Source organism: Geotrypetes seraphini, chromosome 1, assembly GCF_902459505.1.
Source record: "Geotrypetes seraphini chromosome 1, aGeoSer1.1, whole genome shotgun sequence".
In the NCBI taxonomy this organism is placed as follows: Eukaryota; Metazoa; Chordata; class Amphibia; order Gymnophiona; family Dermophiidae; genus Geotrypetes; species Geotrypetes seraphini.
In genome coordinates this window covers 296,027,119-296,048,799 of record NC_047084.1, presented here as the reverse complement: position 1 = coordinate 296,048,799, position 21,681 = coordinate 296,027,119, and the positions used below count along the sequence as shown (strand labels likewise).

At 41.9% G+C, this 21,681-nt stretch overlaps 1 protein-coding gene across 1 annotated transcript in view; it reads right to left on the bottom strand.

Moving 5' to 3' along the window:
* The window catches only part of LOC117364557 (disintegrin and metalloproteinase domain-containing protein 33-like), a 313,992-nt gene that overhangs the window by 101,344 nt on the left and 190,967 nt on the right, over window positions 1–21,681 (bottom strand). Inside the window, exon 4 of the mRNA XM_033953874.1 lies at window positions 10,224–10,302. Within this exon, the coding sequence (XP_033809765.1) occupies window positions 10,224–10,302 (79 nt within the window). The remainder of the gene's footprint in view (window positions 1–10,223; window positions 10,303–21,681) is intronic.

Genomic DNA, 21,681 nt, shown 5'->3' with positions numbered 1-21,681 from the left:
TTAAAGAAACTGATATCAAACACAACTGTTTGTGGACGCTTTTTTTTTTTTAACTACCTGTTAGATTTATTTTAAGAATTCTAAGCTGTGGTTATTGCACTTTATATACAGTGATAACTAATGTGTAAAGTTTTTGAGCTCTCAAAACTATTTTTAGGGGATGGGATTGCTATGTAATTGCAGTGTTATTTGAATGCATTTTGTAAATGTATTGTGTGTTAATTATTGTGAATGGTTTTCAATTGTTAACCGCTTAGTTTTGGGCAGTCTAGAAATATTAGAAATAAATAAATTCTGCCTGCTACCTAAAATCCATAAACCTGGCAACCCTGACAGACCAATCATATCTGGTATTGGCACACTCACAGAGGAAATATCTGGATTTACAGAGGGGATTCTTAATCCCTTAGGCCCAGATTCTACAAACGGTGCTGGGATCAGCAGCCACAGGTTTCAAGTTTATTAAAAATTTGATTGATTACTTATCATTACTTCTAAGCAATGTACAGTAAAAATGGGAGAATACAGATAATCATTTAAAAAACAGACTTAAACGAGCAAAGACAAAAGCAAAGATACTGAAAACAAAGGAGGATGACTTATAATAAGTTAAGAAAAGTAGACGTAAAAGGTTAACACAGAAGGAGGGGGAAAGTTAATTGAGGTACTTATAGGTCTGGGCAGGAATCGGAAGCGAGTTAAAGCTTGGGTGCAATAAAAGCTGGGTGGGACTACAACTCAAAGGCATCTTTGAATAGATGTCTAGAATTTTTCCTCCCTTAAGTGGGCAGGTAAGGAATTCTAGATTAAAGTTGCTATTATTGAAAATATGGTTGCATGACGTATATTAATGACCTTTAAAGAGGGCACGGATAATAGACTTTGGGCAATAGATCTGAGTGTTCTTGTAGGTGAATGGGGAATAAGAATTTTATCAATGAAATTTGGGACCTTTGTGATTTGAACTTTGATTGTTAACAATGCTATTTTATAGGTTATTCTACGCAAAACTGGAAGCCAATGGGCTTTTTTCAAGAGGGGGGTGACATGGTCAAACTTCCTGGATTTGGTGATGATTTTAATTGTGGTGTTTTGGATCATTTGGAGTCGTCTGAGTTCCTTTTACAAGATACCTTTGTATAGAGAGTTACAGTAGTCGAGTTTGGAAATTACAAGGGAATAAATCAGTGTATTCAAAGAGGATCAATCAAGAAAGTCTGCCAGAAAACATATCATTCGCAATCTGTAAAAACTGTTTTTTACCACACTACTGATTTATTCATGGTAATTTAATTTGTGGTCAATAATCACACCTAGGATTTTTACTGTGTGTCAAATCACACAACAGCACAGTTTATAGAATTGCGGCCACATCACAGATAGGTGCCAGAAATGTAGGTCAGGGTTCTCAATGCCTACATTTCCGGTGCCTATCTGCGATGAGAATCGCCGCTGGCAACAAGTGCACTTTTTGAACCTGCTAGAAAGCCTTGACATGAGAGAAAAAATCTCAGCAGGAAGATAAAAAAAAAATGCAATTGTTGCAAACCAGACAAAAGAGCCCAAAGGCCTAACTGAGGAAATTTTTTTTTTTTGGGGGGGGGACAAAAAAAGAAAAGAACCCTCACTCAAAATAATGGGAGTATAATCTATAAACAATTCAATTCTCACATATATACCAGATTTCTTATCACAGAGAATCAATTTTACCAACCATAAAAAGGAAAAAATAAAACTTAATTAATTAAAAGTGCTCAGTGAAAAAAGCCAACAAGTTTTAGGTATAGGAGCAGCAAACAACTGCAAAAGACACCGCCAGCTGAAAATATGATCGCCAGCTGGCGGCATCTTTTGCAGTTGTTTCGTCAGTGGGCTCTGGATGTGCCCCCTGTTCAATGTGGAGCTTGTTTGAAGTTTGAAGACCGTTGGTTATTCTTCCTCCTGAAGAAGCAAACATCTGAGGGAGAAACACGTACAGTGTTGAGGAAGACTGAGAAATATGCTTTTGAAGAATCAGTCCATTTCCATTGTGGATTTGATCTTTTGTATGGTGGATTGTTGCATGAACTTTATACTTTTTTGGATGGATGTTTTGGTTTTGAACTGACACATATCACTGGGCGCACAGAAGAATTGGAGTATTGCAAGCAACAGACATAGTAAACAGCCAGCTGCTGAAAGATATCTAAAATTTTGTTTATCTTTCTTATATGGTACCAACTCTATAAGTATTCGGCGATAGCACCTTCTTACTGACCTTATTGAGAATAGTTGAAATGCATAAATGTATGAGCGTGGAAGGTAGGAAGGGTGCTATGATGTCCTGAAGTCCAAGCTGGTGGGGTCTGCTGCTCCTATACCTAAGTGATACTTGAAAAAGTCACTGCAGCACAATCAGAACGATGTAAATTCAAAAATAACTTGTTTACAATTCTTTTCTTAGAACTCTGCTCAGAGACAGGAAGGCTAATTTCTCCGCCTCACCACCCAATCATTGCAATGTTCAGAGAATGAACTGACTCTGAAAATATGAACTTTTAATAAATTAAGTGCTAGCCCAAACAGCTATGCTAACACTATCATTTCAATAGTTTAGTAACTTTGAGAATAAACTTAACTTTGAAAATAGTGACTGGTTCCAACGTGCCACGTTTCGTTGCTGCGTCAGGGAACCGACAAAACAGCTAGGTTTAAAGCTGGAGGTGAAGTCACTTTGATCAATTTCTCTTTTCTCTTTAGTCACTCTACTATATCAACGTAGCAGTTGAATTGATCGCCCCTGTAACATTTTTGTGACGTAGGCTCCTATACCTAAAGCTTGTTGGCTTTTTTCACTGAGCACTTCTAATTAAGTTTTACTTTTTATGGTTGGTAAAATCAATTCTCTGTGATAAGAAAAAAAAAGAAAAGAAACCAAAGTGTAACGTAAACGTTAACTAGATATAAAAGAAACAAAAGAACGAGCCAAAAGGGTCAAAAATACAGTTGACTGGGAAGGCAACTCGTTTGGACAGAGTCCAGAAACAACTTCTGCTCCGTGGAAAATGAAGAACTGAGAAACCGCGAGCCAACGTCAGGTGGGAAGGCACTCGCCCGTGCGCAGTGCAGACAGTCTCAAAGCTTCATAAAAACTTAGGGCTCCTTTTACGAAGGTGCACTAGCGTTTTTAACACGTGCACTGGATAAGCGCGGGCTAGCCGAAAAAAACTACCGCCTGCTCAAGAGGAGGCGGTAGCGGCTAGCGCACGCCGCATGTTAGCGCGCGTTAAGGCCCTAACGTACCTTCGTAAAAGGAGAATATGCTGCCTGCTTGTCCTAGTATAGATAGTTTATATAGTATATATCAACAAGAATATATAAACAAGAAAAAACACAAAAATAATAACGTAAGCATCAAAAATAAAAGCCAAACTCATTGTCAGCTTCCTTGAAATCTAGATGTAAATTAATTATATCCTCTCTAACTCCCATGCAGCCCTCCATGACACACCTACTGAAAGGTAACAGAACAAAGGATAATTCTAAATATTGGAGTTAAATATGAAATTAGCCTGCCTGTGAGAAAGAGTCCTGCAACATGATATGTACAAGAAGGAAGTTGACACTGTATTGGTGGCTGTGCAACAGCTGAAGGCTGAGAGAAGAGCCAGAATAGCAAACTTCTACTGCTCCTTGGGGGGAGGGGAGGGAGCTTCAGAATGTGACTTTTAAGATAAAAAAAAATCTGGACTAAAAAAAACCCTGGGCTTCACATAAATCCATGAAATGATTAATGAAGTACTATGTGGGTGTAACTTGTGGATAGCATGTGAAATGCAGTATAAATGTATGTTAAGTATACATATATCATGGCCAGGGTCCTTAAGGTTCACATGACTATGACAGATTGTTGTTTGAAATATGACATGTCATGCACTTCATAAGGGCATTTGTTCTGGGGGTGTCTGATCTTTTTGACTGATAATCTGGAAAGCCCTATTAGCAGTAAATCTGTGTCTTTTAAACGATGCCCTACTTTTTGATGATTTCTCTGATTCTCTCGATATGCCTGGAAGAATGACTTTATTTGTATGAAAGGCCTGCAAACTGCTAAGTGTATTTTAGTTAACTGGAGGAACTGCTTTGGGATTTCAATGTTCTGGTGATGGGGGTATTATGGAAGAAACAAATTTGCACCAGTCATGTTTGTATTGAAGTAAGTTCAATAAAAAAAGAGAAACTGTAAAAAAAAAAAAAAAAACAACCGGTGCCTTTTGGTCTTTTCATGTAGGCATCATATTAGAAAATCAGGCCCATAATCTATTCCCCCCCCACACACACACACCAGAAAAAGACCCAAGACAAGGTTGGCCTCTTAGCTTCCCAAGGTTGGGGAGTGGAGTAGACGGGTACAAGTGAATCGATTTTTCACTCCGTTAAAAATTACAAAGACTAGAGGACACTCGAAGAAGTTACAGGGAAATACTTTTAAAACCAATAGGAGGAAATATTTTTTCACTCAGACAATAGTTAAGCTCTGGAGGTAAGAGCAGATAGCATAGCTGGTTTTAAGAAAGGTTTGGACAAGTTCCTGGAGGAAAAGTCCATAGTCTGTTATTGAGAAAGACATGGGGGGAACCTTTGCTTGCCCTTGATCGGTAGCATGGAATATTGCTACTCCTTGGGTTCTGGCCAGGTACTAGTGACCTGGATTGGCCACTGTGAGAATGGGCTACTGGGCTTGATGGTCTGACCCAGTAAGGCTATTCTTATGTTCGTATGCTCTAGTTATTTTTCTTTGTTTGCAATCAGTGGCCTGGTCTTCCCTAAATATTGCAGCTGCTCTGCTGTCTTTTTGGAGCATAGCTTTCTGCTCTCTGGACAGTAATCCTGTGCTTACAGTCAGAAAGTAGCCATGAAATTAAAAAGATTATTTTGAAGATTTCTATACAGGTGCTCATGGAACTACACAAAAAACATCCAATTAGTATATCAAACTCCATCCTACTGCAATCTCATAAAGGATTCCTCTTCAGATATCTCTGAAATTAACTCATGCCAGGCCAATACATAATCATCTAACTGAAGGAAAACATAAGTTTTTGGTTAACCGCAGGGTTTCTTTGTCTGTGAGAAACAGTATGGAATAAATAAAAGAAAACCGAGTTTGCAAATCAGTCCTGTGGGAAAGTGAAAGAATGTATTAATTCTGAAACAACATTTGTTATATATCAACTTGTGACTTTGGGTTATGGACATCAGAAAACGATAATGTTGAGGATTTAAATTTTAGAACATTTAGGAGGGGGAAAAACAGGGATTTCCAGGTTTTATACTATGGCGTCCTTTTACTAAGGCACGCTAGCTGATTTAGCACGTACAATAAATGCTAACGTGTCCATTATATTCTATGGACGCGTTAGCATTTAGGGCGTGCTAAATCGGCTAGCGCGCCTTAGTAAAAGAGGGAGGTTTGAGTTAGTGGGTTAGGATAAGGAAACAGCGCACGCTAAATCGGCTAGCGCGCTTTAGTAAAAGAGGGGGGTTTGAGTTAGTGGGTTAGGATAAGGAAACAGCGCACGCTAAATCGGCTAGCGCGCCTTAGTAAAAGAGGGGGGTTTGAGTTAGTGGGTTAGGATAAGGAAACAGCGCACGCTAAATCGGCTAGCGCGCCTTAGTAAAAGAGGGGGGTTTGAGTTAGTGGGTTAGGATAAGGAAACAGCGCAGGCTAAATCGGCTAGCGCGCCTTAGTAAAAGAGGGGGGTTTGAGTTAGTGGGTTAGGATAAGGAAACAGCGCGCGCTAAATCGGCTAGCGCGCCTTAGTAAAAGAGGGGGGTTTGAGTTAGTGGGTTAGGATAAGGAAACAGCGCACGCTAAATCGGCTAGCGCGCCTTAGTAAAAGAGGGGGGTTTGAGTTAGTGGGTTAGGATAAGGAAACAGCGCACGCTAAATCGGCTAGCGCGCCTTAGTAAAAGAGGGGGGTTTGAGTTAGTGGGTTAGGATAAGGAAACAGCGCACGCTAAATCGGCTAGCGCGCCTTAGTAAAAGAGGGGGGTTTGAGTTAGTGGGTTAGGATAAGGAAACAGCGCACGCTAAATCGGCTAGCGCGCCTTAGTAAAAGAGGGGGGTTTGAGTTAGTGGGTTAGGATAAGGAAACAGCGCACGCTAAATCGGCTAGCGCGCCTTAGTAAAAGAGGGGGGTTTGAGTTAGTGGGTTAGGATAAGGAAACAGCGCACGCTAAATCGGCTAGCGCGCCTTAGTAAAAGAGGGGGGTTTGAGTTAGTGGGTTAGGATAAGGAAACAGCGCACGCTAAATCGGCTAGCGCGCCTTAGTAAAAGAGGGGGGTTTGAGTTAGTGGGTTAGGATAAGGAAACAGCGCACGCTAAATCGGCTAGCGCGCCTTAGTAAAAGAGGGGGGTTTGAGTTAGTGGGTTAGGATAAGAAAACAGCGCACGCTAAATCGGCTAGCGCGCCTTAGTAAAAGAGGGGGGTTTGAGTTAGTGGGTTAGGATAAGGAAACAGCGCACGCTAAATCGGCTAGCGCGCCTTAGTAAAAGAGGGAGGTTTGAGTTAGTGGGTTAGGATAAGGAAACAGCGCACGCTAAATCGGCTAGCGTGCCTTAGTAAAAGAGGGGGGTTTGAGTTAGTGGGTTAGGATAAGGAAACTAAAGAGGAGCCAGAACTCAATAACTGAGTCAGAGAGAGTCCCTCTAGCATTGTACAGTATGCCACGGTTTGGACCAATGAGAATGACCAGATCTGCTCTCTTTAAAGTAAAAAGCTAAACATAAGGAAGGAAAACTAGTTATGAATGAAACACTGCATGTTGCACAAAGGGGAGGTGTGTTGTACAACCCTTAATTCACTGAGTACTCTTTGGACACTGAGTACTCTTATTAACCCTTTGGACTACGAGTAGCCTTAATCCTAAACATGGTAACAATCCAGAGATTACATCACATTTACTATTTATAAATGACTGGAAGCTCTACAATTCTAGTGGCCAATAATTATTGGAACAACTCCAAGTACAGTACTGAAAAGCTTCTCAGATGACATCAGAATGACTTTTGGCCTGGACAAATGTGCCAAGGCAGCGTTCCTGAGAGGAAAATTGAGTAAAGCTGAAAATATTTTTCCGCCCGATGACTGAGATAAAGAACTCAAACAGGAAGATGTAAATAAATTTATAGGAGTAGAAGGAAGAGCAAAAATCAAGTGTAAATGAGAGAAAAGGTCAGTAAAGACTAAAACTAATATTAAAGAGTGCATGAACATCATGGAATAAGATACAAGCTATTAATCAGCTGGCAATCCTTGCAGTATCAGTCAGCTATGGAACTATAGACCAGGCTCTTGAAAAACTGGCTTTACAAACAAGGAAAGCCCTCCCTGTGCACGAGCTCATTTATAAGAATCAGTGTACAACCCTGAACCAGAGGAGGAATTGGCCTCAGAGAAACAACACTATCATAGGCCTCCTTTCAAACTGCCTTCCCTCATCTCATCTCCTAATCACAGACACACACACCTACCAAAACGCATATATGTACACATACACCAAATACAAGGAAGGAGAGAAATACTGGACAGCAAAAGATGAGTAGGGAAGGAGAGAGGACTATGGGAAAGTAGGAGATGCTGGAGGGGAGGGGGTGAGCATCGAGAGGCAGTTTCTGTTCCCCGACCAGATAAAACTCAGAAGGAGGAGGAGGGGGGTGCTCCTCCCTCCCCTTCCCTCGCACAACCTACTCTGCGGCTCTCCTCAGCCACGCCTCCTTTCCTTCTGGCCACGCCTGGTTAGGCCACTCAGAGCACGGTCAAGGCCGATTCAGCAGATACAATTGGTCAGGTGAACCGCCACTTACACGCGACGGTTCTGAAAAGCTTGGTGGAGGCACGCACACCGCCGCCGCTCATCTTTGAACTAGAATTCGCCGGAAGGGAGCAATGAGGGCAGAGTTTGGATAGTGTTGGAGCAGAGCTTGGGGCCTATGAAAGAACTTGCTTCCCCCCAACTTGCTGCCCCCAAGTTGTACTAATTTTGCCTTTTGTCCTATTTTTTTTGTCTGCTTTGCTTGTACCCTTCCTTAATCATCTTGGAATGTACACCACTTAGACATAATATTTTGATTTGCAGTATATCAAATAAAACTGAACTTAAATCGATCACCCCCACTCCCACCCCCCACATACATTTACATGAACATAAGAGCATAAGAATTGCCACTGCTGGGTCAGACCAGTGGTCCATCATGCCCAGCAGTCTGCTCATGCGGCTGCCCTCTGGTCAAAGACCAGCACCCTAACAGAGACTGGCCCTACCTGTGTACGTTCCGGTTCAGCAGGACTTTGTCTAACTTTCAAGTAGTACCGTGTCCTTCTTCATGTATTGCAACCAGTGCTGGATGCAGTACTCCAGGTGAGGGCATACCATGGCCCAGTACAGCAGCATGATAACCTTCTCCGATCTGTTCCTGATCCCCTTCTTTATCATTCCTAGCATTCTGTTCGCCCTTTTCGCTGCAAACGGCTTCATCGACTTGTCGATTAGAACTCCCAAGTCTCTTTCCTGGGAGGTCTCTCCAAGTACCGCCCCGGACATCCTGTATTCGTGCATGAGATTTTTGTTACCGACATGCATCACTTTACATTTATCTACGTTGAACCTCATCTGCCATGTCGATGCCTATTTCTCGAGCATGATTATGTCACGTTGCAGATCTTCACAATCCTCCTGCATCTTCACTACTCTGAATAACTTTGTATCATCCGCAAATTTAATCACCTCACTCGTCGTACCTATGTCCAGATCGTTTATAAAGATGTTGAAGAGCACGGGTCCAAGCACCGAGCCCTGCGGCACCCCACTGGTGAAGCTCTTCCAGTCCGAGTATTGTCCATTTACCCCCACTCTCTGTTTCCTGATGCTTCAGCCAGTTTTTAATCCATGTGAGTATTTCACCCTCTATTCTATGGCTTGCAATTTTCCGAAGTAGTCGTTCATGCAGAACCTTGTCAAACGGCTTCTGAAAATCCAGATATACAATGTCGACCGGGTCGCCCTTGTCTATCTGCCTGTTTACTCTCTCGAAGAAGTGCAGCAAGTTCATCAAACAAGATCTGCCTTTGCTGAAACCATGCTGGCTGATCCTCATCAGACCGTGTCCGTCAAGGTGATCAATGATGCGGTCCTTTATCAGCGCCTCTACCATCTTATCCGGTACCGAGGTCAGACTCTCCGGTCTATAGTTACCCGGATCCCCCTCGAACCTTTCTTGAAGATTGGCGTAACATTCGCCACCTTCCAGTCCAGGGGGTGGAGAAAATTCCATGAGACATGCTCTGCATGCTTTCTACTCTTGTTTATTTATTTATATATGTAATTTTTGCTTTGTTGTTCCCTCCACTTTTTAATCTTTTCCCTTAACATGTCTTAGTCCAGTTTCTTTTCCCACTTCCTTTCAACCAGTGTTTTTCCCTTACGGCAGCCATTCAGATAGCATCGCAGGCCCAAGCAGGAGCATGGAAAGCTTGCGCCTGACCTCTGTGCTCCTGACCTGTGCGCCGCTACCAAGTACTACGATGGAGGCAGCGGTGACAGCGGCGGCAGCCAACAGTTGTTTTAAAAGGTGTTTTAAAAGGTGGCGTGCTTTTAAAAAGGAGGGGAGGCGGTGGGTGTTTTAAAATGGTGCGTGGGGGTTTAAAAATTGTATCTTTGCTCCAGAAGATGAACCGAGATTTTCACCCACTTTTGGGTAGAAAAAAAGTGCGTTTTATGAAGCGAAAAATACGGTACGTGAAGAATTTTCCCTATCTGTCCCAGTGGGCTCACAATTTAACTGTATTACCTGGGGCCATGGAGTGTTAAGAAACTTGCCGAGGCAGTGCTGGGATGGGATCAAACCTGCAACCTTAAGGTACTAAGACTGCAGCTGTAACCACTAGGGCTAGAAAATGTTTGAAGAAAATACAAAGTAAGCTAAATTTCATATGTGATAATTTTATAGTGCCATATGGGTAATCATGTTTAAAGATATTTTGCTCATATGTCTCAGATTTTACTGCATTTTCCTTTGCTCCTCTTCCAGGGAAAGGCCTTTATTTTTGATAATGAAGTCACCTCTTACTACTTTGTTCCTGAAAGCAAAAGCAATGTACCTCGGGGTATCCGGGGTCCGAATGTGCAATACATAAAGCTGCTGTCAGGGTCTCCCCACAGTTTTTCGCCTCCTACTCACCGTGTAATTAGAGGAAATGGTCACTTCCTTTCCATCCGCTGTGTAATGGGTCTCTGTGTATTCCGGGGAAAGCAGCTGGCTGCAAGGAAATAGGAAACCGAACCGGTGAGGAAAAGGAATTACAGTAGAGTACTTTGCACACACTCTAGCTTCGATTCATGTCCTGCTCAAGAATTACTGCTTCAGTCTGCTTATACTCATTAACTGCAGTATGGGAAAGCATTACACATTATCTACAGAGCGGACCATATCAGGGTCAAATATGAGTGGACTGGAGGATCAGAGGCTCTCTTGATGGCCTTTCCTGTGTCTTGGTCCTACTGCATCTGCTCACTTCCTGAAGAATTCCCCTGCAACATATGCTTTCATGTGTTATTTTCTTGTGGCGTGCTCATTTTCCCCCCATCTGCAGTTGCTGGCTGGATGTGTTTCATTAAAAAGAAATCTAACAATAAAAATGTAAGCATGCTATAAGCCAGGAACAGATTAATTACCTACTTCAGAGAGCTCCTGCCCTTCCCCCCCATGTAGGGAAGAAGTATTCTATGCAACCATGAGCAACAAACTCCTTCTGCTCAGTTAATTCATATGATCAGCTGCTAAAGACTGAGTGACTTAGTTGTTTGTCTTGTCCTGTGAAATGACTAGAAGTTATTCTCACTACATGCATGGCTTTTGTAAGATTATTACACACCCTAGATCGGTGGTCTCAAACCTTTTCCATGTATAAGGCCACAATGTGAATACAAGAAAGCTCAGAAGTCTGGTTCCACAACCCCAAAACTTTAATACAAAATACTATACGTACTTGTATTGCAAGGCCTCGCTCATTTAGAACAGTCATTACACTCCTGCAGCGTCAGAGAGAAAAGAACCATCGGCTCAGATCTGATGATGTGACGTGTGTATACTGTATGTACTCGTATTGCAAGACTGCATGTTTAGAATAGTCACTACACTCTTACAGTGTCATAGAGAGTGAAAGGTCACTTTGGGCAGCCACAAAACTTAGAGACTTGAAGAAAGCACAGGTGTTTATTCAGCATATGTGGACCCCTAAGCTCCAAGCTGGCTTCAGAAGTCCAGAAATCAGGAAGTTACAGAGATATTTATACATTCTTCTGGCTATACAACTGAATTCTAGAAAAAACTTTTCACGTGTTACTTTTCTTAACAATCATTGGTCCTAAGCTCACACTAGCAGGTCACTAGCAGGTCACTTATCTAAGCCCTGCAGCCTTTCTGTTACATGTCCAGGAGGGTGGAATACAATATCGTATGCTGAGATAGCCATAAGAAGCTAGAATGCCCAAGCTAAAACACCCAGTGCAGGCAGGCTAGAACATGAGATAAGTTAGGTCTGCAGCTAAACATAATTCAGCATTTTATTAAAGAGAAAACTTAGTTCAACACTTAGGAAAACCAGTCCCAGACTCCTTCAAGAGAAGAACCATTGGCTCAGTTGTGATGTGTGTATACTGTATGTACTCGAATTGCAAGACATTGCTTGTATATCAAGTTAAAATTTAATCAAATGTTTTGCTTCTCTTGCAAAACACTTGCAAACCAAGTTACTTGCAATACCAAAAAGGCACCTAACTTAGAGTGATGCAGGGCAAAAAGGCCCAAAGAGATCCTTATTGGAATCTGCTATGTAGGACTTATAAAATGAACAAAATAGTTAAAAAAATAAAAAATGAACAAGGTTTTTTTGGACTGATGATAAAAATCATACCCCAGTAAGACTCTCATTGGAGGGTGAGGTTTGGGTGTTTGAGGTCCTTTTCCTTGTTTTTTGATAAATGTTAAACACCAGTAGTGCATGAACTTTCTCTCTTTTTTTTTTTTTTTTTTTTTTATTTCCTAAAAACCAGAGCGTCTAGCACAATAATTATTAAACTACTATCATCTCTACCTTCTCTCTCCTTCCCCCTTCTCCACTGCTCATGTTATTTACTCCCAGGAGCCCCATCCAACACTGTGTATATTTATTTACTACACACACAAACACATGGAAACACAATTAGTACATAAAGAAAACATTTATATACAGACAGGCCCGGGGAAAGTTGTCGTGTTGCTTGGGAATGACTTCTCTGAAGCAGTTTAAATTGCTTAAAAAAATGGACTAAGGGCCAAAAAACAGAGACAGAACCCCCCTTGGAGAACTGCCTTAAAAGGAAGGAACTGGAGCAAGACCACAGACAGAGAGATGCACAATTCTCATCTGAAATGTGAATCCAAACCACCACAGTGCGTATGCTGCTTTCAGGGCTGCAAAGGCATGTGTTTATGAAAATATATTCTGTGTGATTCATAATTTCTTGTTTTGTTCCAAGTTCCAGCTAACCATATGCGTTTTCTTTTCCTTTTGTCTCATACAGCTTGTATACTCTTTGGTAAGATGACATCGGCCTCAAGGATATGGAGAGCTCAAATGAAAAGCATGTGTCATAGGAGAAGAGGAATGATGGAGATCTTCCTTTGTCAACCCTCACCTTCAGCCTCCTTCCAGAGAAGAAAAATTCAGTTTATGCTTGTTAAATCTCCAAAAGGACTTTTCTGGGCGTTTACATTTAGGTGCCCCTGTGTGAGTAAATTTACAGAATGCAGTGGTACCTTGGAATCCGAACGCCCCAGAACTCGAACGCCTTGGAATCTGAACTGGTTTTTTTCTTAATTTTTGCCCCAGAATCCGAACGCTGCTTTGGAATCCGAACTGCAAGCAGTATTCAGCCCAAAGCTTCCCCTCTGACGCCGCTTCCTGTTTCCGCCTGGGAGGGAAGCTTTGGGCTTGCAGTTGCCATTGCCAATCTTGTTGCCTGTGCCAGTGGAGGTCCTGAACTTGCTGTCTGGGCCGGTGGAGGTCCCGATCTTACTTTCTGTGCCAGTGGGCGTCCCGATCATGCTGTCTGTGCCAGTGGGCGTCACGATCATGCTGTCTGTGCCGGTCTTGCTGTCTGAGTTTGTGGGATCAAGGAACGGATTAATCCAGTTTCTATTATTTTCAATGGGAAAAATTGTCTTGGAACTCGAACGTTTTGGAACTCGAACGGGGTTCTGGAACGGATTAAGTTCAGATTCCAAGGTACCACTGTACTAGCATTTTCTAAGGAAGATGTAAGCTTATGCATTGAATGCTAAAGAGCAAAAACTCTCCAAAACGTCACCAGACGGGAAATCCAAACAACTCTCTCAGATTACATTTTTATATATGTAAGAGGAGTTATCAATGAAAGTGGTGCCTACCAGCACGCTCATATGGTGACAAATTATGAGCCCACAGCTCAAATTGTCACATCAAAATTCATATCATTCTGCTCATTTCCTTTTTAAATAATATAATTGCATTTAAAATTGTAAATGTAGAATTTCACCCTCTGACTCCTAAACAATAATCACTGAAATTGCCCAAATATATTCAAGCTGATAATAGTCTAACAAAAAAAAAACCAAAACAATCACTTATGAAGAGAGTTCTATCAATCTCCAGTCTGAGAGTGAAGAAAATACACTGGAGCATTCTTTCAATCAATGCATAAACACATGCTAATCCTTGAGGAAAGAAGTGCAAAAACCAAACAGAGAACTTATCTGCTCAAACTCAAAAAGGCAAGGTGTTCCAGAACACTCAGAGGTGCTGTGCCTGGTTGTCCGTTCCAGTGACGCCCTGAACACCGTGCCACTAAAAGCAGTGACGCTACAAAATGCCGCACTGTTCCGTTCGACGAGTGGTTAAAGTTACAGCCTCAGCATCCTGAGGATGTGGGTTCAAACCCACGCTGCTCCTTGTGACCCTGGGAAAGTCGCTTAATCCCCCCCATTGACCCAGGTACATTAGATAGATTGTGAGCCCACCAGGACAGACAGGGAAAAATGCTTGAGTACCTGAATACATTTATTTAAACCGCTCTGAGCTCCCTTGGGAGAACGGTATAGAAAATTAAATAAATAAATAAATTGTAGGGTGCAGATTAGAGAATGACACGGTGGCGGTTTACCCGCGGCCACCGCATTTTAGCCGCGGGTCACCCGCCGAAAACGGGGAAGAAAACTAGCAGTCGCTGCGGCGACGGGGACAAGGCCATTCACCGCCCGCGGGGCGGTGAATGGGTCTTGTCCCCGCAGTGAGGCATGAAGGATCGCGCGGTCCCCACAGCTCACACCCGCCTGCCCAATCGATTCTAGTGTTTAGCCAGCTCTCTCCCTTCTCCTCACCTTAGTTTGTAGATTTTCTTTTTTGGCGACCCGCACGCTATCAAAGAGCCGCTGCTGCTCAGTTTCGATCTTCTGCTCTGACGCAACCGGAAACAGGAAGTTGCAGCAGAGCAGAAGATTGAACACTGAGCAGCCGCGCGTGTGCGGCTCTTTGGGAAAGCGTGCAGGTCGCTGAAAAAGAAAGCCTGCAAATTAAGGTGAGGAGAAGGGAGAGAGCTGGCTAAACACTAGGATCGATTGGGCAGGCGGGTGGGGGCTGCGAGGACCGTGCGAACACCCGTGTTCCCGGCTCAGACTGTAAGGAGGGAGTGAAAGGGAAAAGGATTCTGGGCCAAGGGGATGCAGCGGGGACGGTGACGGGGCGGTGAATGGGATGGCAGTGGCGGTGACGGGGCGGTGAAAGGGATGGCGGTGACGGTGACGGGGCGGTGAAGGGAACGGCGGTGACGGGGCGGTGCAGAGGATGGTGGGCCGGTGACGGGGCGGTGACGGGGACAGATTTTTTCCCCGTGTCATTCTCTAGTGCAGATCTCAAAAAGGGGTGTGGCCAGTGGAGGGGTATGGGTGGGTCATGGCCACTCCTAAAAGTTAGGAGCGCTATTATAGAATATGTCTCATCCATTTAGGAGCGGGCATTTATACCAGGTTTTCATTGGTGCAAATGGCCAGGCGTGCTCTGACTTTCTCTGGCAATTTTGGGATCAGTATAAGCTATAAAATGTATTTGTTGGCTCTGGAGGGGCAGGATTCAGGGCACACTTTGTACTAATCAGTTAAACCAGCTACATTGCCACGCACTAACCAATTAGCACATGAGCCTTTACCGCTTACAAAATAGGTGGCAGTTGGGGCTCAAGTGCTAACGGGAAAATTAGCATGTGGCCATTAATACTGTACAAAAAATGGAAAAATCAGCCATTTTACCCCAGCAGTAAAAAAGGCCTGAGTGTGTGGTACAGTGATTAGAGCTACAGCCTCTGCACTCTGAGGTTGTGGGTGCAAATCCCACACTGCTCCTTGTGACCCTAGGCAAGTCACTTACGGCCTCTTTTACAAAGCCGCACTAGCGGCTGCTCTGCGGTAACGGCCCCGAAACCCATAGAGAATTAATGGGCTTCGGGGCTGTTTCCGCATGGCATTGTAAAAGAGGCCATTAATCCCCAGTGCCCCAGGTATGTTAGATAGAGTGGGAGCCCACCGAGACAGTTAGGGAAAAATGCTCGAGTAGGTTTCAGGTTTTTATTTATATTTGATGAATCGCTTATTCCAGTTACTAAGCGATTTACAATTCCATAAAACAGGTTTACATAAGTAATCACAATAACTTAAAACTAACACTATTGAGACATTCATGAAACGAGAAGGAGAAAAGGGTAAAGTTGCATCATCACAGCTTAAGAAAAGAAACAAAACAAAGAATGAAACAATAGGTAATAGAACTGAGCCCTAGTATCTGCATCTAATAGAAAAAAAGCTAGAGATTGAATGCATCTTTAAAAAGAAAGCTTTTTAGTAGTTTTTTGAATTGACCGAGGTCTTTTTCTTCTCTGATATGTTGGGGAAGAGCGTTCCATAATTGGGGGGCCATTACTGAGAACATATCATGTCTTCTAGTACCAATGATTTTTAAGGAAGGGACATTTAGGAGGTACTGAGCTGAATAATTTGTAATCCACATAGAATTGTAGGATTTGCTTACTTTTTACCGCAGAGAATGGAAATAAATCTTCCAACCAACTCATTCACTGAAATTTAAAATAGTTTGACTCCTGTTCCCCTCCCCCCCCCCAAAAAAAAAATGCCACCTCTGCCATGTTTGACCTAAGCAACAGCTGTCATGACTGATTCAGCTACTGCTTATTAAGAGATGTAAAGCGTCTGGGGAAGACATCTTTCTCATAACTCTCCCTACACTTGCTTTCCTCCGTCCATCATTACAAGGCTTCCCCAAAGATCTTACAAGAATTCTTTGAGATCTATAAACCGAGAAGAGAGCTTAGAGATGTAAATGGGATGAAAGTAAGTTTGGAGGATAGAATGTCGACTATGCATGCTAGGATCAGAGCAACAATGAGATCTGTGGCTGGCGTAGAACTATGGAATGCCTTGCCTGGTATCCTACGGTTTTGTATGGGGAGCATGAATTTTAAGAAAATGCTGAAAACTCAATTATTCGCCAATGCCTTCTTGTGTTAAGGTATATTTCAGTTGATAATCACCTTTTAGAATTTTTTCTGACACCAATGTATGATTTAAAGCTTGCTTGTATTTCTGAATTGATTGAATTTGCGCTCTATCCCTGTTTATAACAGGGACGATTAATGATGTTTAGACATGTCTATGTTATATGTGATAATGGTAGGGAAACAAGATTTTATATATGTGATATGGAAACCGCATAGTTGTATGCAGTATATAAATTTTTAAATAAATGAGATACAAATTATGATAGTTCTTAACGATTCATGCCGTTCAGTGGAGTTGGGAATGGTTCCTGTGCCAGATATGAGTCACATACCCCCAAAATCCACTATATATCACGCTTTCAGGAGTTGTGCCTGCTCCTTTCTCAATCTCATGGATTCAAAAGATTTTTTTTTTATAAAGGCACTGCAAATTGTGCGACATGTGTAAAAGAGTTTTGAAAGGTTCTGACAAAGAGGTCATAAAGGAGAGATTAGTCTCATATCCGAATATCTGTCCTTCCACAAGATTTGAATATATAGGCATTTAGCCAAGCATTTGGTTGCCATCTAGATATACTTTGATAGACGGTATATCAAGTGCAGAATAAACTTGGAAGTCTACACGATTCTCCAGTTGATGGCAAGAACATTTAATTTTTTTCCAGATGTTTATTTTAAACCATAGTGTTAAATAAATAAAATAAACGAGGGTCTCCTGGGGGACTGATTTATAGCATGTTGATAATAAAATTATTTTATGATCTGGTGTTACATCCAATAGTAGAGAACAAACTTATATCAAGTGTATTTAATTACCAGACCTCAAACACTTTTTCGTGCCCTTGCTGGGGTGATGTATTCATCATTGGTCTTGGTAAAGTGACAAATGCTCACTATTTTTGTATTTTAAATTAATTTCTTCTTTAATCACAGGCTCTCTAGAATATAAATATACAGTGCTTAAGTTGCTATCTTATCTTTCATACCTAACCGGCTTAACTACAGCCTCCCCCTATCCTCCCCCCCCACTCCTATTAATCGCACACTCCGTTTACGTGCACGTGGAGACCCGGTCTGAAGGGCATGCACTTAAATGGAGTCCACTGTACATTTTTCACAGTAACCTACCTAGACTAGTAACTGTACCATATTCCTGCCTCAATCACCTCAAACCCCAGCCAATCACGTTAGAGGGCATAACATAACATAATATAATATTGTGCTTATTAACCAGAAGTTCAACGCGGTTTACAAAAGATTCTAAAAATAAGCATGTTACATAAAATAAGACCCACTATATATAAAGACAAACTGCAGACCTCACTGCATACCCTGAGGAAAGCCACAGCATGATGACCGAAACATCGATTCTACCTGCCCTGACGTGGCGAGACCCGGACAGCTGCAACAATTGTACCATATGCCTATATCCTAATTAAACTACCAACTGTTTTATATTACATTTGGAAAGTAATTGTCCAACAGTGGTTACTCGTTACTTTTAAAAGTAATATATTACCAGTAATATGTTGTCAGCAATATATCACTGGTACTATTACTTTTCTTAACATTTCCTTCAATTTCTTACTTTTCATTTGACAATTGGCATTCTTTCCTGTCAGATTTATTGACTATTGTTCACTGCTTTGTTATCTCCCCAGGACAGATGGTATATGAATTTATAACAAACAATAAACCATAAGATATTACTTAGTAACTTATTACTTGCCCAACTATGATTATCTGCTGAAAATCTTTGCAGACCTCCCTGCCACTATTTGAATGGCATTAGGGCTAGGACTACCAGATTTTACAGACTTTCCACCTGGCCATGCCCCCATTCCACCCCAACCTCGCCCCCTCAACCTGTTCACTTGTTCGGAGCGGTGTCGGGTGCATCTGCAGGTGTGATGCAATGACATCACACACATGTGCATGACAGCTCCACGTTGCATCCGAACATGCACAGATGCCCTCCCGACGCCGTTCACCGCTGAAAGCTTTTCAAAACCCTGACAAAGTGCCAGGTTTTGAAAAGCCGTCCGGACACCCGGACATTAAATCCGAACGTCTGTTAACCCTAATCAGGGCAGAGAGCATGGGTGGAGCCAGAATTTTTATGGGGATCTGGCGATATACAGCACCGGTATCCGGACAGATATCTGGCCAACTTATGATAGCAGAAAGACTGGCCTAGACTGCTGGCATTTACAAAGTTTAAATGTTTACCGCATTGACTGTATTTATGGTTATATTTGGTCATTTCACTATTATGCTGTTAACAAAATTTGTAAGGTTTATGTAAACTGCACCTCCTGCAAGCTGCCTTGAGTGAATCTTTTCATAAAGGCAGTTAATAAATCCCAATAAATATCAACTTTTAAAGACTATTCTGGCCTCCTGACTTCACGGCTTGACTAAGAAAAGTCTTCAAAGGCTTCAGTTGATCCAGAATACTGCGGCTAGGCTGATCTTTGCAAAAAGTAAATTCGACCATGTTTCTCTGCTTTTCTTAAAACTTCACTGGCTTCCAATTATTTCTAGAGTTTATTTCAAATGTGCATGTTTTACATTTAGGATCTTGTATGGCATCTTTCCTTCTTTCCTCCATTTTGGAATTCTACAAGATCTGAGACCACCAGACCCACTCAAAAACTTAAATTATCCTTTCCTATGCTAAAAGGCGTCATCTATACAGGAAAACTAGGGAAGTCTCTTCTTTTCACAAAACTACTGAGCTCTGGAATAATTTTCCTGTCCAGTTGCGTGATGTGGGCTCTCTTCAATTATTCCGTAAACATCTGAGAACTTGGCTTTTTTCAAAATTGTGATCTTTCTTTCCTTCTATATTATCCCTATCCCTATTGTATTTTTTCTTTAATTTACGTGAACTGTGTCGAGCTCTATTCTTATAGAGAAGATGCGGTATATAAGCTTAAGGTTTCGTTTAGTTTAGTAAAGGGAGACACATACAGTAAGAGTTGTGAAAAAAAGATGCAAATATAAATTATACTTGTAGACCTGATCCAAGCAAGCAAAGAAACAAAACTAAGGTTTAGAACAAATGCTAGGAAGTTCTTTTTCACTCAGAGGGTGGTGGATGCATGGAACGCGCTTCCAGAGGCTGTTGTAGACAAGAAAACATTAAATGGTTTCAAAGAAGGTTTGGATAGATTCCTAGAAGAAAAAGGGATTGGGGGGTATAGATAGGTATAGACCATTGCTCAGGCAATGGGCCTGATGGGCCGCCGCGGGGTGCGGACCGCTGAGCAGGATGGACCTATGGTCTGCCTCAGCGGAGGCAACTTCTTATGTTCTTATGTTCTTATATTTGTGGCTACAAAAAAAGAGGACACAAAAAATAAAAGTGGTTGATACCTGTGTTAAAGAAATTTTTTAATCATAGCAATTGTGTGCTTTTAGTTAATGAACACATATCAAACAATAACTGACTTACAGAAAAGCAGTAGACAATCTGCTTTTCAAAAACTTCCAGATTTGAATTTGACTGACTCTTAGCCCAAGCGTATTTATCAGAAGAGTGGCTATCCCTCCACAACTTTGGTTGGCTTCTGAGATACCTATGAAAGACTTTGCATGACGTCTGGGAGAACCTGGACATGTTCTTTTTTTAGAGGACTGTCTGGGTACCCAGATGGACTTTGAAAACCTGTCAGTTTTACCGGGTTTTGGAAAGCCCCGAGCTCTGGACGCATCTGGAGGGCCTTCAACAAGCATGTGTGGATGATGTCACACGCATCCGCACAGCCTGGAGGTCAGGAAAGAGAGATGAGGTCTTTTGGGGGCAGGGCTGGAGGCAGAACAGGGGGGGCTAGAGATAGAATGGGTCAAGTTAGAGGCAGAACAAGGCAGGGTAGAACAGGGCGGGGCCATGCATCTGGGTTTGTCTGTCTTTAAATCTGGTAACCCTATGCATGGCCTATGCTTAAAGATGTGCTGCACAAAGTTCTTTTGACAGATTCAATCAGCAAGAAACAGAGAAGAGATCAGCACTGCCTTTCTCTCTCTTTACCCCCCACAGGTGGACGGACTAACTTATAGGCCAGAGATGGTTTCTCATTATGTGGGTAGGTATGTCGGTCATAGGCAGATAAAAAGAGAGGATATTCTCCTAAAAATTAAAAAACCTGGAGGACATGTCTAAAGAAGTTTAAAAAAGAAGGACATGTCCTCTTAAAAGAGGATGATGTATTGTAATCCTAAACAAATCATACATTTCCACAGAAAATGGAGGCCACCAGGAGCTCACCTTCAGGGTCTGCACTGGGAAATAATCAGAAGCAGGGAAATGAAGAGTACAAGTTTCAGTTACCTCTTTAGGTACAAAGTCAACAGATAGTCTTTGTTTTCTATCCCATTCTCCTCTAAGGGAGAACCATATAACATTTATAAAGCGACTAATCAAACCTATGCTTTTGTTAAAAATTCATGAAAAATAAAACATTTTCAAGTTTTTGCAGCAGGCCATGTAAGATGTGGTTACACGAATATCTAAGGGTATTGAATTTCATACTTCTACCTTTCGAAAATAATAAGTTATTTGATGAGCTCGTTTATTCTTTACACCATTCAAAGGCAGAAAAGCTAGCAGTAACTGATCATACCTGTTACAAGACAGTTATTTTTCAAAGAAAATTATGCAATTTTCTTTTTGAAAATTTGCTTAGGCTGGTACTCTCTGACTTAATTGCAAACAGATTATGCAGCTCCTTTGTCTGGCCAAAAAAGGAAGGGGAAGGAGAATGTGTTCACATTTGAAAATTCTATTCTGTGTGTGCACTCCATTTTCCTGATTTAAACCTGTCTCAGAAAATGGTCCTTTCGAATGGGACTAAAAGTAGGTACACACATACTTTTCAATTCTGAGGAAAGTTATTTTAGTTACCTGCCTACATTGCACTGATATTCTAAGAATAGTCCTTCCCTCTTTCTTACCCTTGAAGCTGTGAATTCCTATCATAAGAACATAAGCAGTGCCTCTGCTGGATCAGACCATAGGTCCATCATGCCCAGCAGTCTGCTCACGCGGTGGC